Genomic DNA, 15,864 nt, shown 5'->3' with positions numbered 1-15,864 from the left:
GGTTTTGTAAATTTGGCATGCCATATTTCCAAATCATAATCTCTGGGGGCCAAAGAGAATCTACATACTGGAAGATGGGGCAAATTTAGGAAGATGGGGCATATTTTGATTTTACACAGCCAGAGAGAAACATGAACAATAATATGGAGTGGAGTACCCCCTTGGTGAATTGCAATCAATTTTGCTCTCAGACGAAACACAGTGGGAAAGTGTTTACCGGTAATAGCCATTCTATTCTACTCCATTTTACCTACATATCGGCAGTTCAATATTAAATTATCTGTAAAACAAAGCTTTCAACTTTCTCACTTTTAAAAGTTTTCTGACATCTTCATTTGTGAACACCATGCTTAATTTTTGCATGTTTTTAACAGAGGATTTTTTTATAAACAGTTTGATTTTAATTACCAGTATACATTCTATCAAAGACTTGAACACAGAGGTTTGTGGTCTTTTCCAGTCTGCTAGCAAGCAATGTTTGGGCACTGTTTATGCAGATAGGAGAGATACTGTGCAAGTTCCTTATTTTTTATGCGAATACTTCATTCCCATTTTCTGCTGATTTGCATCAAATTGTGAGAATATAAAATTGTAAACCCCGATTTTTTGTTATGATTTCATTTAGGTCAAAACTGTCTAAAAAATAAAAGCAAAATTTTAAAATCTTTGAGAACTGCTTCGCGCATTTTATGCGGAAATTAATTCCTCACGTTTATAGTACTCAGGAATTTAACTCATAACTCATAAAAACAAGTTCCTGTGAACAAATTGGCTGGAAGAGGACATGTTAGCTGTAAGAGATGCTTACATTGATTCTCCAGTGTCAACATAAGATTTGATGACTTCTTTGGGTAATTCTGGCATGAAGACTTCAGATATTTCCTCAAACTGTGTGATATCGAGTTGGTCATTTAATGTATCTCTGCCTTTGAATGCTGCAAAATAAAACATGTTTAAATAGTTAACACTGAATGCAAGGCAGCAAAAAACTTGTGATAGATATATTATGCCCTTCTCCCTTAACCGAAGCCAACTAAGCCTCATTGTGCAAATAATTGAATAAATTTTTGCATTATGACGCAACTTTTGGCAAATAAATGCATCATATATTTCAACAATCGATACAGGGGCATAAAACATTTGCAATATTAATTTCATATCTTTACTGTATTATTTTGTCCTAGGAACTTAATACTGGTATAACACGAATTTATCTAGCAATCACCCTGTATAATTGTGTTCACTTAAAACCAATTCTTAGCCTTAGGATAAATATTATTAAAAACTATTATTAATACATGTAATAAATTGATACAAGAGGCCCACAGACCTTGACAATCAGCTGAGTACTACAGCCCTTAGTTTGAGATGCCAGTCTCAAATTTGCATTCTAAGCTTCATTTTGAAGTCTAAACCCTAATCTGTGACTTCTTTGACTGTTGTCTCACTTTTATTATTCACATTATTTCATTTAAATGTGGGAGGGGGGTGGGGGCACAAGAGTTGGAGGAATCTTGGATTATCTATTCCTTAGCTCCAGGGGCCAAACATTGTAAACTTTTGATAATGCAACACCTGCAGGCCTTTAATAGTCAATTTTTAATAACATTCAGTCTAATCATTTATGTACACAAAATGCATACAGCTTTTTTCTACAAGTATACAATACACAGGATAGTAATAAAAAGTAGATTTCCTCAAATAGTCTAATGAACACACACTTAATTCAATATTGCTAAGTGACAGTTTGCCATTTCGTTTTCAAGAAGAAGTTAAAATTGTTATGGGTGACAAATAGCAATTACCCTAAGTAAAAATAAATGAATGTTCAACAAATGGTCATATTTAACACCCCCCCCCCCTCCCCCCCCTCCAAAATGCCTCAATTTCTGCCAATGCCCTGGGCAGTGAATTTCAGAATTTAACATCAGGATGTTATGATCATACCAGTGTATGGCTATATTGGCCCCGCCCTAGGGCCTAAAGCCCTGTCCCCAGAGCCATGAATTTCACAATTTAGGTAGAGGGCTTTATAGACATCTTAACTATGCAATGCATTTAGTATTTCCCCACATGTGGGAATAAAAAAGAAGATTTTTTAATATTGGCATTTTTTGGGGGTATATTTGGCCTGCCTAAGAGGTCCCAGGGGTGATAGAGCCAAGACTTTTACAATTTATATTCCTCTTACCATAGAGAAACTTCCCACAAAAAATGGTAACAATTAGCCTTGTAGTTTTCAAAAAGAAGTTAAAAATGTAAAATTGTTAACACACGACGACGTACAAACACCAATGGCAATAGGTCACCTGAGCGACTCAGACAACCTAAAAAGTAAACTTGAAAAACTCACTTTTTGAAGATTTAGGTGTAACCAACACTACACAAGTTAAAACCTTGTGACTTTTTCCACTGAAACTGTTAATGTAATAAAAATATGATAGCATTCCAATCTGACCAGATTTTTTCAGATTATTAGAGACAAACTTGCACATTGATTTACTTGTAAAAATTTAAGATGGTTTTCTACAATAACCAATAAAGTGTATACATTTGTTACCAATAGTAGGCCAACTTTAGACCCAAAAATATAACACTTTACTTTTTAGAAAATTATAAAAATATCAGTCTTGTTTCAGATAAGCCCTTATTTTTCTTATTTTTAAAACTTTTCTGCATTTATATTAAAGTCTCATGACAGTGAAATGTTATTAAATTTTGAAATGGAAAGCAAAAAAAAAAAAAAATTTGCATACAGTTTGCATAGTTTTTATTTGAGTCCACCAGAAAATGAAACTTTAAATTAACAAAAGAAAATAATTTTATTATAAAATTGATTCCACAGTTTGTACCTTGTTATCATTTGAATTGCATGGTCTTTGCTGCTTGGCTTTTCAAAAATATTCTTTCCATCTGTTACTATTGTGTCAGCTCCAATTATCAACTCTGGTGGTGGCTTAATGAATTAAAAAAATAAAGATACTGTAAATCACGGGTTCATAAATCATATTTCAATCTTTGATTAAAACCATAAAAACATGCATTATCAACTCTTCAAGGAATGCTTACTGCAAATAACATTCAGTCTAATATTATAAATATGATATTTATAAGCAAGGGTAAAATTGGAAATTGCCGTCCCTAGAAACTTTCACCTAGTCAAAGCAAAAAATGTTTTCCTAAAAGTGATGATCAAATTCAAATTTGACCTAGGTACAGTTTCAATCATATTTTGCCCTGTTTTATGGTGATTTTTAAAGATATCACAAGAAATTGAAATGCACATTTTTTTTTACACAAGAATACCCATAAAATAAGAATCTGTATACTGGCGTGCGACCAGTTCTCGCCGAGTACCATTTCTCGCCAGTACATTGCTAGTCATTTTTCGTATATAGTTTTATGTGTTGATAAAATGACGTCACAATGTACTGGCGAGAAATGGTACTCGGCGAGAACTGGTCGCATGCCAGTATAGTTACCTGATTAGACTTCCACAAGTTTAATTGTGATGTCACAAACAGTGCATTTTCCCGTAATTTTCCTAAAACTGAGCAGAATTAAGACACCAATTCCTTTGTGGTTTTTTGAATAGAAAAATATGTCCGCAGCTGTCGCACGATAAACTCACATTATAACTTTATCATGTGATATCACATAAAATATATTAATTTTCGTTGTGGGCGATGGCTGCAGACACATTTTCCTCTTCAAAAAACTGTGAGAAAATGTGCCATTCTTCATCATTTTTTACCAAATCTTAGGAATATGCCAAAATGTTTAGGTTATAACTATTTGTTGTAACAAGATAAAAGTGTATAACTTGGTACTTTATATACACACATGTTCAAGATGGTACATGTGTATTTTTATGAGATTTAAAGAACTTTTGAATTTTAGGGCAAATATTGAAAGAAACTGTACCTTCTTCTTTGACCCTTGTCTGCATGCAATATATTATCAACATACATGCATGTAACTGAAATGTTACCATGCTAGCTGCAGCCCTATTAACCTGCATTGATTAATCATCAGATGGTTCACTGTTCATACTGTCCATGGCTGCACACTGAAGGATAAGAATTACCTCTTCTTGATACAACCTTTGAGCTACTTCTAGTATCTTCTGTCTGGCAGTTTCACGGACATATTCTATTGGACTTGAAAAAGATGACTTGTCCAAGTTTTCTTCAAAGTTTGACTTTGCTGTATCAAATTTCAGATTCTAAAAAAATAATTATCATTATGTAATCATACTGTGTCTCATAATGATGCAGTAGATGTTACCCACATGAATGAAATATTTTTTGATATTTTCTCTAAAATGAAATGTGCAGAGACCTAAGTAACAATGTTATTTATCAGAGACATAATTTATGCCTCTGCATGTATTTATGTCTCTATAGCTGATATGTGACATATAAATTTTTTGTTGTTGAAATGACAGTAACAAATTTTCGCAAACAAAATGCGCCAAAAATGGAGATAAACTATGTAAAACTTGAGATAAAAATTTTTTTTAGTTATGGAACACGATTTGTTTTCAAAGAGTTGCATCATACAGCTGTCATACATCAGTTCAGTTGAATTATTCGTTTAATTGTAATATAATGTATGCCACTAAAAATCTTTGGTTTAACACACGCCAAAAAATCTTACAATATTTCCCAGAATCTGTTTTCTCCTCGGGGAACTACTTGCAAGGACTATTCTGGTAGAATTCAGCTGGTGTAAAATTGGTTGCAGCATCGTGGCGCGGATTGCACAAAAAGAAAAGATAACTCCTCCAAGCGTAGAAATATCTTAAATATATTTACATGTAACGTTACAAATTCATTTCATGTTCCGTTCGAATGTCTTTTAGAAATAAACAAAATAATATTGGAACATTTACAGCTGCACCAATGTCTAAAATATGAAATAATCATTGAGAGATAATAATACGAAACACTGCAAGTTTGAGTTAACTAAAGAATATTTACAGAAGAGAAAATTCGAAATATAAAGGGTCATGTTGCCTGACAATAATATGTTTCTCGCTGGTTTATGAAACCTTGGTCTCAGATCTGCAGGGTTTGTGAAGGCTTTGTTTTATTTCAATATTATATGAAGAGATGACGATTTTAAGTGACCAGTTCTTTAAAAACAATGAAACAAAAGTATTTGAACACCGTTGAACGTTTGAACTGTTGTCGTGTTGAAGTTAAACTAAACATTGTGTAACTTCTCATCATTTGTCAGGCGCTTCTTGAGTCACCCAACCAAATATATACGAAAAATTCGTGTGATTTAATTAATATCATTAAAGCTCGATCTGCGAATCAGCTGTTAATAACTTTTCACTTAACCCCACTTAGCTGGTATAAGCACTTGTCTTATAAGCTCTACTATAGGTGTAGCTCAAAGAAAAAAAATATTCTGTACTAATTCATTTATCTTATCCACCTGTACTTTTTTCCTATTGAGACGGTAAGACAAGTTTGAATACCAGTAATTTAAATGGGAGGAATGTGATAATCAGACTAGTTAAATTCATTCAATGCTGGTGCAAGATAGCTCAGTTGACCAGAGATTCAAGGAGCCTGGGTTGGAATCCAAGTCTGGTCCATCATCATTCTCCAATCCCATTTCACTATGCTGAGGCACTAAGAAACCATCACGTCTCATAAATCAGGACTGTTTATATACCACGTACATGTATGTATTACTTTTCTGAGCACCAGTCATTGCTTTTGTTTTCTCTTCTAGATATCCTACAATCAGATGCCAGGAATAATCAGCAGGAATGAGTGTCTTTGACAGTCTTTTTCGAAACCTCATCCTCACAAGTCAATTTGTGAAAGGTTGGGGACAGCCAAGTCACTTAAAAAGGTTAATGGGTGGACATGTTGAACATGCAATAAGTTCCATTTCTCTTGTCTTTCATTTCAAATTCAAGCATTACATCTACTTACTAGTACATTTTATAGATATGATGTCCATGTACATATATTTGGTTAAATTATTAAAAAATAATGTACTTTAGCTGTACATGATGAAAGCTTGTTGGAACAAAAACCTTTTAGCTATATTTGTGCCTATACTTTTACCAGTACAAGCTTTATTAAGGTGATCTGATTTTTAGGCTGTTGGATTTGAGGAAAGTCCTCTCAGTCCGGGATGCAGCTTACACTCTTGTCGACAAAAATCACCAAGTGGACATTTTGCATGTAAGTCTCTAATGTACATCACAAACCATTACATTGTAAAATGCTTTGCTTGCAGGAATCCTTTAAGCTTAGTCACTAATTATACACACATTATCATGTTGTATCAACGTAAGAGAATATGAATAAAGAATATCTGGAAAATCTCTCTTTTGATCTACTGGTAAATGTACAGTTGTGTTTAAATTGAGTGACTAAGGTATCCAAGCATGTTACAATGTTATGATATTATGTAGTTGCTTTATAGTTTGAAGGATCTTCAGGATTTCCCTTGTTTCTCAATAAAGTGAGAAAATGTGGATGTATATGTGCCAACATGTACAATGTGTATAAAAACTAATCTTTATACATGTTTTGCTAATTGTGTTATTCATGGACTGGTGAGGAAAAGCAAAGACAACTCTATTGGTACATTTGTTTACCCGGTATATCATAGATTTGGCTCCCCTTTTGAAATGTCTTTAGTAATAGAATGTGGATTTTTGGTTTATTAATCATGACTGGAAACTAGTGAAAAGCAGATACATGTACTGGTATCATTAATTGATAGCTCAAAGAATCTGTGAAATTCACAAAAAAGATACAGCAATTGAAAACTCACATTATGTATATACATGTATTAACTACAATATTCAAAATCATGCATGTTTTAATTATTCATGCATACATTTTAATTTGTACAGGAGAAGGTAGAAGGAAATGTTCGAGTGTTAGAGGGGGAGTTCCACTCCCCATGGGACAAAATCATTCCAGGGGTGATGCCCAGTGTTGTCAAAAAGTCCAGGTGAGGACAGTAAGAGTACTGATAGTGCAATCACAATTTTAGACCAATAATTAAATTACCCAGTATTCATAATATTGAAGAATTCAGTCATAAAGTAGAAAAAAACACAATTGTTACATGTAAATATATACATGTATATGTAAATTAAAAAAATTATTGCACTCGGGTATACCCTTGTTTCTTTTTCCATTTACTGATGCAGTATACATGTAGGTACATGTATATACCTGGCCTTTGGAGGGTTGGAGATGTTTAATTAAAAGCTTTATGTGATGAATTTTGGAGCTGTAAGCTTACCTATGGTATTTCTTTGGCAGGTTTCAGATGATAATCCCCAACAGGTGGCAGGGCCCGTCTCGACCAGTGTGTATTCACCATGGAGGAACCGGTGACCATGTACGTCTTTGTTGTGGGGTATCATTCATTTGCAGGAATGACTTCAGACTTCATGGATTTTCTATACTTGTAAACTAACTTTTGTTGGGAGGACTTTGTATCAAGATTTATTGAGAATATGTTGGTTTGCAGTGACTAATTTTTCACTAAGAAGATGTTGTTTATCTCAAAAAATATATAGCGGTATCAGAGATATTAAAGAACTTGTTCACAGTGAGAACCTAGTGAGAGTTTCTTGCAGGTGAATAAAAGTTGGTTTACAGTATATGCCTGTTTTGTCTTGTTAAAAAAAGCAATGACCAATAATTGAACAGAGTGGTGAAAGGCAAAGTGATGCAGGCAAAGCAATTTGTAGACAGTATTCCTCTCCAGCCATGTTCTTTGTTTGGAAGATGGAAAGGTTAATTATAGATTGTTTTCATTTTCAATTTAGGGATACCTTATTCGTAGAAGACTTATGGCAGAGCCATTGTTAAATGACCATGGCATTGGGTCGATCATTATTGAGAGTCCTTTCTGTATCCTTTACAATACTATAGTAGAGCAGATTATCAACTCAGTTAAAAATTGGAATGACAGGTTTGCCATTCATTAAATCTGTGAAAGTTTCTCACATTTTTATGAACTTACCCACTTAATTGTTAGTTAGTGAGATGTTTTCTTTAATGATATGGCAGATGGTTCAAGGAAACCAAAAGACCAATTGTAAGTATGACATACAATTTAACTGATACATGTATTTGATTTAGCGGTAGAAATAAAGTGTATAAATGTCATTTTGTGTGACTGTTTCAATCGCCTTGTCTCTGTAGCCGCTCCAGTCTTCAGAATGTGAGTGACCTAATTGTGATGGGCGGGGCACTGATGTTTGAGACGGTGGTGCTACTTCACTGGTGTGAGGAGCAGGGATGGGGACCATTCTGCCTGACAGGAATCTCTATGGGGGGATTTGTAAGTACCGGTACATGTGCACTCGTGTGTTCCGTGTCAGTATTACTTTAATGGTTACATGAATTTAACTTTATTTTCACCTTGCAGTAGTTTTTTTGGACAGATATAAATGCATGTTTCTTGCTAGAATTTCCTCTTATTTCATTACTAGAGGAACATTTGTCTACATGTGTTCTTATATGTGAACTTTGATTACTGTACATGTAAATGTCACCCATATACCAAAAATAAGCAATTTTCCATAAATTTACTGATCAAATATTACAAAGGAAGTAGTGAACAATTGATTTTCCCTTGATCGTAAATTCCTACTTCTTTGTACAGATGTCTTCTCTGGCTGCCACCATTTGGCCCAAACCGATTGGACTGGTTCCCTGTCTAGCTGGTGTTACGGCCTCCCCAGTGTATACTAGGGTAAGTCAGAGAAATGAGAACTATGTAGAGAAATAAAATGTGTAGCTGATGGGTACCTATTCAAGATACATTTCTTTTGTACTTGTGTACTTTTTGCCATAAGTCAAGATATTAAGAGATAAAAATATGAATGCACACATGCTTGTTTAGCATTCCTCTCATATGCTATTCCCACTTCCCCAATTGCCTATTACTAAAGTCTTTCCCAAGATATTTATGCAGCACATTTAGACGATTTTTTAATTATAATACACATATAAGAAAAAAGGGAAATAAATGAAAGAGAAAATATACCGGTACAAGATAAAATTATTCACACGTTATCATTTTTAATGCATAAAAGTTCACAGGAACGAAAACTGATTTCTTACGGAGATTTATAATGGAGAATGTTGTTGACATCTTTTCATTGTTCAGAAGTCTCTTGGAATACCTTGCACAATTTTTCTAGGTTATCTTCCGGGTCTGTTGCAATACAAAATCCCAACATCACATTTTTTAGCCATGTATTGAAACCTGATAACCTAAAGTTGAAATCTTGCAGAAATTTTTTATACATTTGAATGAACATCGGTTTAACCCTTTTAAGTATATACAAATATCAAGTAATTAAGCAAAATGTGAATCGAGGATATCTTGGGACAGAATATACCCATAATCTTGATTTGTAATTACTACCTAAGTAAGAGTCACATGTAATAAAAACATTTATTGAATTCATTTGACTAGAAATTCATGATAATATGTAGAATGTATGGGTACTCAGTACATTTTGTACTAGTAGCATTTAGAATATTCAGCATAACATAGAATCGTACTTGCAAGTATTTACTGGTACCGAAATTTTGTTCAACATCCATCATGATATATATGCAGGGTATTCTTACTAAAGCTGTGAGATGGGATGTGTTGAAGAACAGTTATTATGAAGACAAGGAGTATGAGCATGAAATCAGAAAGAAGCTGGATTCTCCAGAGGTTGGTTTGTTCCAGTCAACATATGGCTTTTTTTTAATGTTTTAATGAGTTTAGAGTACAATGCATGGAATAAGAGATTTGAGAACGATAGTTTTTTTTATCTTTACTTCGCATTTACTCATCAATATCACCATAGTATCAAGTTTAGGGGATTTTGTTGTCAAATTGATCCAAAAACTGAAATGTTCATTGAAGAGGGAAAATTGGTTTCAAATATTATTGGTACAAACTGTGAATCTTTCTTTTAAAATACATGAAAATAAACGCCTTTAAATATTAGTAAAAATTACAAATACAGGAAAGTTACTAATACAGTACCGGCATTTAAACAGGACTGTAATGCTCTAGGAATGTTTTGTGTAGAAAAGGACTGGCAGATTTTCTAAAGACTATAGTATACAAGACTATCACAGTGATGTGGAGCGTGCCCTTCAGCGAATCAGAGAGGCGGGGTCACAGGTTGACGGCATCGGAACGGCCATCCGACAGCTGAGGACCGTCAACGACTGGAAGGCCAAGTCATTCTCTCCTACCTCCAATAACTTATCCTTGCTCAAAAATGACAAATCTCAACAGCTTAAGTCGTTGGATGCCGAAATAATGGACTTCATGTTTGAAATGATGGATGAGTTTACTCATCTCGGAAATTATTCTGTACCGGTGGATACCTCCATGATCTTATCTGTTGTGGCTGAGGAAGATGCATATGTTCCCCGTGATAATGTGATAAGACTGCAGGACTTGTGGCCAGGTTCAAAGGTGAAGGTCATTCCTGGAGGACATGTGTTGTCAATAGTTAACAACAGGCAATTATTTAGGTAAGTGTTGTATGATGTGGAAACTGTACAATATTGGATTATGATCTCTGTAAACACTGCTGAAGATTTGTTATGTTTAAGGAGCAAGTGTTTAACAATTGGTCCATATCAACATTGTCATAAATCTAGTTATGGTACTTGATTTTTTTAACTCAATCACAGTTGACATTTCACTTGGAACAGTTATAAATCAATTTCATTTCATAAAATTATTGAGTTAATTCCATATCATATATATAGTCTGATTATTCAAAATTTGCTTTGTCCAAAGGTAGAAAATTTTATAAATGGTTGGAACCATCTACTTTAACCTCACATCTAGTTAAAAAAAAGAAGAAAATTGCACCAATACATAAACAAAACTCTCTCTTGTCTACAGTTTTCAACACAGGTACATCAAATAATTTTTTAATCAATAGATCCATGTTATTGTTTTTCATTGTAGGGATTGTATAGCTGAATGTCTAGCGAAGTTCAATACTGAGATTGTCTGATGATGTGACAGAATTCCAGGATCGTTATCAGTATTTATTAATCAACCAACAATGCAAAAGTGCCTGAATATTTTCTAGAAATTGTTTTGATATGATTTACACAGACAATATTGTGATTTACAATTTATACATGATTTTAAGAAATAAAAGATAACTTGTACAGGCAGAACTTTTTAAAAATCCTTTGTGTGTAATGTATAATGGTTATTTATTGCTCAGTCAGTGTCTGTTCTTCAAAAGAGAATGGGTTGCCACCAATTTCAGATGAGGTGTATTGTTACTACCAGAACCTTTCTTTTCTTGAAGAGAGAATAGGATGTCACAAATTCAAGGAGTCTGGGAAATTTGGTCCCCTTTTCCACTGAATGCAGGCATATAGGGAAATGCTCCCCAAGCAGATAACAGAAAGTCCCAGTGATAGAGGCAGCCCCACCCTCCAAACAATGGCTGAAAAACAAGGCCGCAGTCAGATTACCTAAATCGACTCCTTGGTCCATTTATTACCGAAAAAAGATTATGATAGATGACTTCAACACTTTAATGACAAAACATTTAGAGTTTAGAACATGTATCTCTATAGAAAAGTTGTTAAAAAAAAACTTGCCTGGTTTTCCTAGGAACATTTCCTGAGTGGTAGTGGGGTTCTTATCAACCTTTCAAAAAAAACAAAAACATTACAAATATTGACCAGGCCAATTGTGCCTCTTGTAGGTTGTACTTGAAAAGAAAATTTTGCAAATATGTTTTAGTGATATTTTTCAAAATTACTATATGATCATCATAATATTAAATTTTTTCTACGTTAAATTTTTCACATAGAATTAATTAGCAAGTGTGGCCAGTGTTTCTTATAATTTTAGAATTCAATTATAGTATAGATAACAATGAAACCAGCATATGATATATATATATATATATATTATATTTGAATAGTGTCTACTTCAAAAGAAAATGAATTGAAGGGTTTTCTTTCAACGTTATACGATGTGCTTTTGTTTAAATCACCTAAATCTTTTTGAAATAATAAAAAATGTAAGAAGGCATAGAGGAATTATCCCTTCAATGATATACGCACCACAGTAATGAAGACTTGAGCAAGGGCAGATTGACCACAGGGGTCTGTGGCTTCTATCAGGAGGCTGTAATGTCCAACTCTCAACCAATTTACTGTGTATACTTTGTCTACAGAGAAATCCACAACACATATTCACTGTACAGACATACTAGAGAAAATGCAGAGCCAACCAGTCCTCTGAGAAGAGGCAGAGAAATGCACAGTCTTCTGAGTAAAGGAATCATTTACTCAGTCATATACAGGTACATTGTACAACATCTGGGCAGAGGGTAAGGAAAATTCACATTGTAAATTAACTGAAGACAGGCCTCGGAGCCCCCATCACCGCTCTAGCAAACAAAATTATACCTCAGACTCACCCCATCCCCAACCGTCTAGAGTCTTTCATTGCTGTTTCAGTATTGCCCCTTGAATGTTCTTAGAATAATATCTAAAACTTACACGAGGTATCGTTAAACTTGAAATAAATAGATTCTGTTTCCATGGAAACTCTCAGTGTTGAATTGTCGTCATTGTCCTTGACCGACACAGTTATGACAGGAGTGAATAAGTCTGCGGCGTCATCAATAACAACCGTATATGAGGTCACCATCTGACCGTCCCTCACAAAATATGGAGAGCTGTCTGCCAACAAAAGAAAAACTTCCAGAGGGCAATATAATGTTCTCCAGCGATGACGACGATGCGGTCAATGACGGCAATAAATACAAAATGCAGTTAAATTGCAAGTTAATCGATGTCCATGATATCAAAACTAGAAGAAAATAAGATTTAATCAAAACGATTTCAAGATAAAAATAAAACGAAGTTGTACATTTTTTTTTCATGAAAATTACACTTTCATCATTTCAGTCTAATGAAATACATATCTTGTAAACAATCATTTTATGTTCTGTTGCATATATCAATTTTAGTTTCTAAAAAATTCAGTGCAATTCTCACTGTGTGCTATAATGGCAGACACAGCATACTGTCTACCATACACGAATTCTCCCTGCCCCCAGTCCACGAGACCTCCAGGGTCGGGCACTGACCCCAGCCGCCAAAACCCGCGACCCCCAACAATCACTGGGCTTGAGCGAAACGGGATGATCTCATTTGCCTCGCTTTTCCTGTTGGGATGATACTTGTGTATAGAAAGATTCAACTTCTAAAATATATAATTTGATAAAGTGATTTTCATGTAATATGTTTTTTTTCTTCATATATTTCTAGTGTTGTTGAAGCAATACAGAGCCCTTTATAAATGTCTTCAATAACTTTGGTGTCTCGATAACTATCTCATATACGAGATGAATTAATTTTCAAATTGAACTATTTGTCGTTTGTAAAACAAACTTAAAACCGCTTTTGTTTTTTAAAAAATACATATAACAAAAATAAAATTTATATCTTGAAATGTGAAGAAATAAAAGAGAGAGACAGACAGAGAGATTACCATCCAATTACATCGCCCTTATCAAAGTGGATAATGTCCTGTGTTGTAATGGAAGTCATTTGCTCCAAAGTAGGAACTGAGGAAAATAAAACTTTAAGGTGAACGTTACTTTAAACGCTTTTCAGGATGTAAACACAATTAATCTTATCTACAACATTAATTCTCTTTCTGCGTAACATTTATTTTTTCAATGTTCGGTAAGAAAACTCTCTCTCTCTCTCTCTCTCTCTCTCACCTTTAGTGACGTAAACAGGTGTTTCTTGAACCAGTCGATAGTTCATCACCTTATGATGTCGCCATACTTGTAGCCATAATGTTCCTTTATTCATGAACTTGGCATCCCATCTTTTTATTGTTCCACAATAAGGAAACGCATATTCCGGGGATGTAGCCAAATAACCAAATCCTTTAAATAGATATTCATTCGTACCTAATTAAAACTTGTCCACAATTAGATTGTTAGAGATATGATTTTATATGTTTTAATCTAGTCACTGTTTATAACTGTGAAATGATTACTTCCTAGGTTTGTTTTATATATATATATATATATATATAAGTAAAGAATAGAAAATTCCAAAATTTATTTATTTAATGCAAATCAAAATTGAGATATATAAAAGATTACAACGATAAACATGTTGCTGAAATTGTTTTGGAACGTGACCGTTACCAGTAGTCTCTTCGGGCGCGGTGTACCCCACAGCAGACACGTTACCTCCGACCGCACCCACAGAACCTGTCACAATCAACAAACACGTGCTTAATACACCACTCGATGACGCTTTGCCTTTGTTTAATACATGCATCTTTCATTTTTCATGCTAGAATATGACTGGATGACGCTTTGTCTGCTATATGAGCCTTCTCTATAAATACGGAACAATATAAATTCAACAATTTAATGAGATTCCCATCAAAATTAGAACCCCTCACGTTTTTTATTTAATGCATTATAATGCTTAATTCAATCGATGTTTTGTAAAGTGAAATTTAAATCGCATCCTACATATCCTTTTATCAATACACATGTATATTCACGTAAAAAAAATGTCTTTGACTTATGCAAATGGTTCATTTGGTTTAAATTTGTCAGTGACAATTAATTTCTTGTTGTCAACCAAGTCATTTGTTAAATTTTAAAGAATTAAGATGGGGGAATAAGATAACGCAAAGTTTGTCTATTGGTTTGATCGAAAAATTCAATTTCAAATTCAATGTTTTTTCTTTTAATTTTTTTTTTTTATAATATGATACGATTTTGCAAAAGTAACATTTCTAATTATATGCAGTATGAATTTTTAACATACACAAAAAAAAAAAATGATTGCCTCGAGATTTAGTGGGATCGAACCCTCGACCTAAAAAGCTCTATTCTGTGTTATCTAAGGTACGTATTTTATCCACCGATCATTTTCTTAAGATTTAATGATACTTCCTGCTATGTCCACGGGCTTACGGACCTTTTCTATTTTCCGGAAACGTTGAATTGTAGGGATTTAAATGATATTTCTAATGTACTGTGGGTCCTCATCAGTCCAAGTTTTTGTTGATCGATATTGGATCGTTTTCCATTACACCTTAATTGGACTATGAGAAAATATGTATTTAAAGTAAAAGGTATTTTTAAAAAAACAACTTTGGTACGCCCACACCAATACAAATCAACATCTTCCAAGTAATGATAATTGTTTTAAATTTTTCATACTAGTACTAGTTCGAAACGAATTCTTGAAGGAATGCTACAATTTTTAAATAAAATAATTAACAAGCAGAATTTGCATTTAAAAGAATAATTAAGGAACTTACCTTGACTATATTTCAAGTAGGTGAAAATATACATAGTTTGGATGTAGTTGTTCATTTTTGTTGTGCTAGGTGCATATAATAGAAGTGAAAAATACGAGTCTGTATCTGTAATGTTTAAATATTCATGTTGGTGGTCATAAAAGGAAGATAAGCACCCCGGTAACAACTCCAGTCGTAGAAACATCCATAAATTTCTCTCTCTCTCTCTCTCTCTCTCTCTCTCTCTCTCTCTCTGAAAAATATCGACGACATATTAGAATCATATGTTGAATATACATGTATGTGTAGATGGAAAGTATCCTTCGATCTATGTACATGTTGTACATGTACCTCGATAAGAATTCTCAGCAATGGTGTATGATTATAATCCTTATTTTTTAAAAGAAGATGGGTGAATAAGGCGCGCAAACTGCTTATATGAGGATTGATAAGATACTTTGAAATTAAAATATGAACAAATCTCATAATTTCTTTCCAAGTTATTGAAAACAATGTATATTT

At 33.7% G+C, this 15,864-nt stretch overlaps 3 protein-coding genes across 4 annotated transcripts in view; 1 reads left to right on the top strand and 2 right to left on the bottom strand.

The window, feature by feature from the left end:
- The window catches only part of LOC128157279 (probable bifunctional dTTP/UTP pyrophosphatase/methyltransferase protein), a 5,308-nt gene extending 493 nt beyond the window's left edge, over positions 1-4,815 (bottom strand). The window contains exons 1-5 of the mRNA XM_052819755.1: positions 4,660-4,815; positions 4,088-4,225; positions 2,853-2,956; positions 2,354-2,418; positions 809-935 (exon numbers count right to left, since the gene is read on the bottom strand). Coding sequence (XP_052675715.1) covers positions 809-935; positions 2,354-2,418; positions 2,853-2,956; positions 4,088-4,225; positions 4,660-4,749 — 524 coding nt within the window. The 5' untranslated portion in view covers positions 4,750-4,815. The remainder of the gene's footprint in view (positions 1-808; positions 936-2,353; positions 2,419-2,852; positions 2,957-4,087; positions 4,226-4,659) is intronic.
- A 134-nt stretch (positions 4,816-4,949) lies between these two features.
- LOC128157277 (protein ABHD18-like) lies at positions 4,950-11,253 on the top strand. Its single transcript, XM_052819752.1, has 12 exons — positions 4,950-5,073; positions 5,749-5,871; positions 6,125-6,209; positions 6,890-6,990; positions 7,308-7,386; positions 7,820-7,904; positions 8,064-8,091; positions 8,199-8,337; positions 8,662-8,751; positions 9,628-9,729; positions 10,093-10,547; positions 10,993-11,253. Exons 2-12 carry the CDS (start codon positions 5,786-5,788, stop codon positions 11,039-11,041), a joined length of 1,299 nt encoding a protein of 432 aa, XP_052675712.1. The 5' UTR covers positions 4,950-5,073; positions 5,749-5,785; the 3' UTR covers positions 11,042-11,253.
- On the bottom strand, positions 11,062-15,623 carry LOC128157278 (uncharacterized). 2 transcript variants are annotated; one of them, XM_052819753.1, is made up of 9 exons: positions 15,364-15,623; positions 14,228-14,293; positions 13,790-13,960; positions 13,555-13,630; positions 13,059-13,228; positions 12,558-12,740; positions 12,117-12,223; positions 11,646-11,694; positions 11,062-11,488 (listed from the first exon to the last, which is right to left on the bottom strand). In XM_052819753.1, the coding sequence occupies exons 1-9, from the start codon at positions 15,545-15,547 to the stop codon at positions 11,361-11,363; spliced, it is 1,134 nt and encodes a 377-aa protein (XP_052675713.1). In that variant the 5' UTR covers positions 15,548-15,623; the 3' UTR covers positions 11,062-11,360. The 2 variants fall into 2 exon arrangements, with proteins under 2 accessions (XP_052675713.1, XP_052675714.1); XM_052819754.1 differs by lacking the exon at positions 15,364-15,623 and having other exon boundaries at positions 14,228-14,797.
- Between the last annotated feature and the right edge of the window lie 241 nt (positions 15,624-15,864).

The sequence above is a fragment of the Crassostrea angulata genome, chromosome 7, assembly GCF_025612915.1.
Source record: "Crassostrea angulata isolate pt1a10 chromosome 7, ASM2561291v2, whole genome shotgun sequence".
In the NCBI taxonomy this organism is placed as follows: Eukaryota; Metazoa; Mollusca; class Bivalvia; order Ostreida; family Ostreidae; genus Magallana; species Magallana angulata.
Note: the sequence above shows the minus strand (reverse complement) of the source record. Positions and strands in the feature narration are given on the sequence as shown.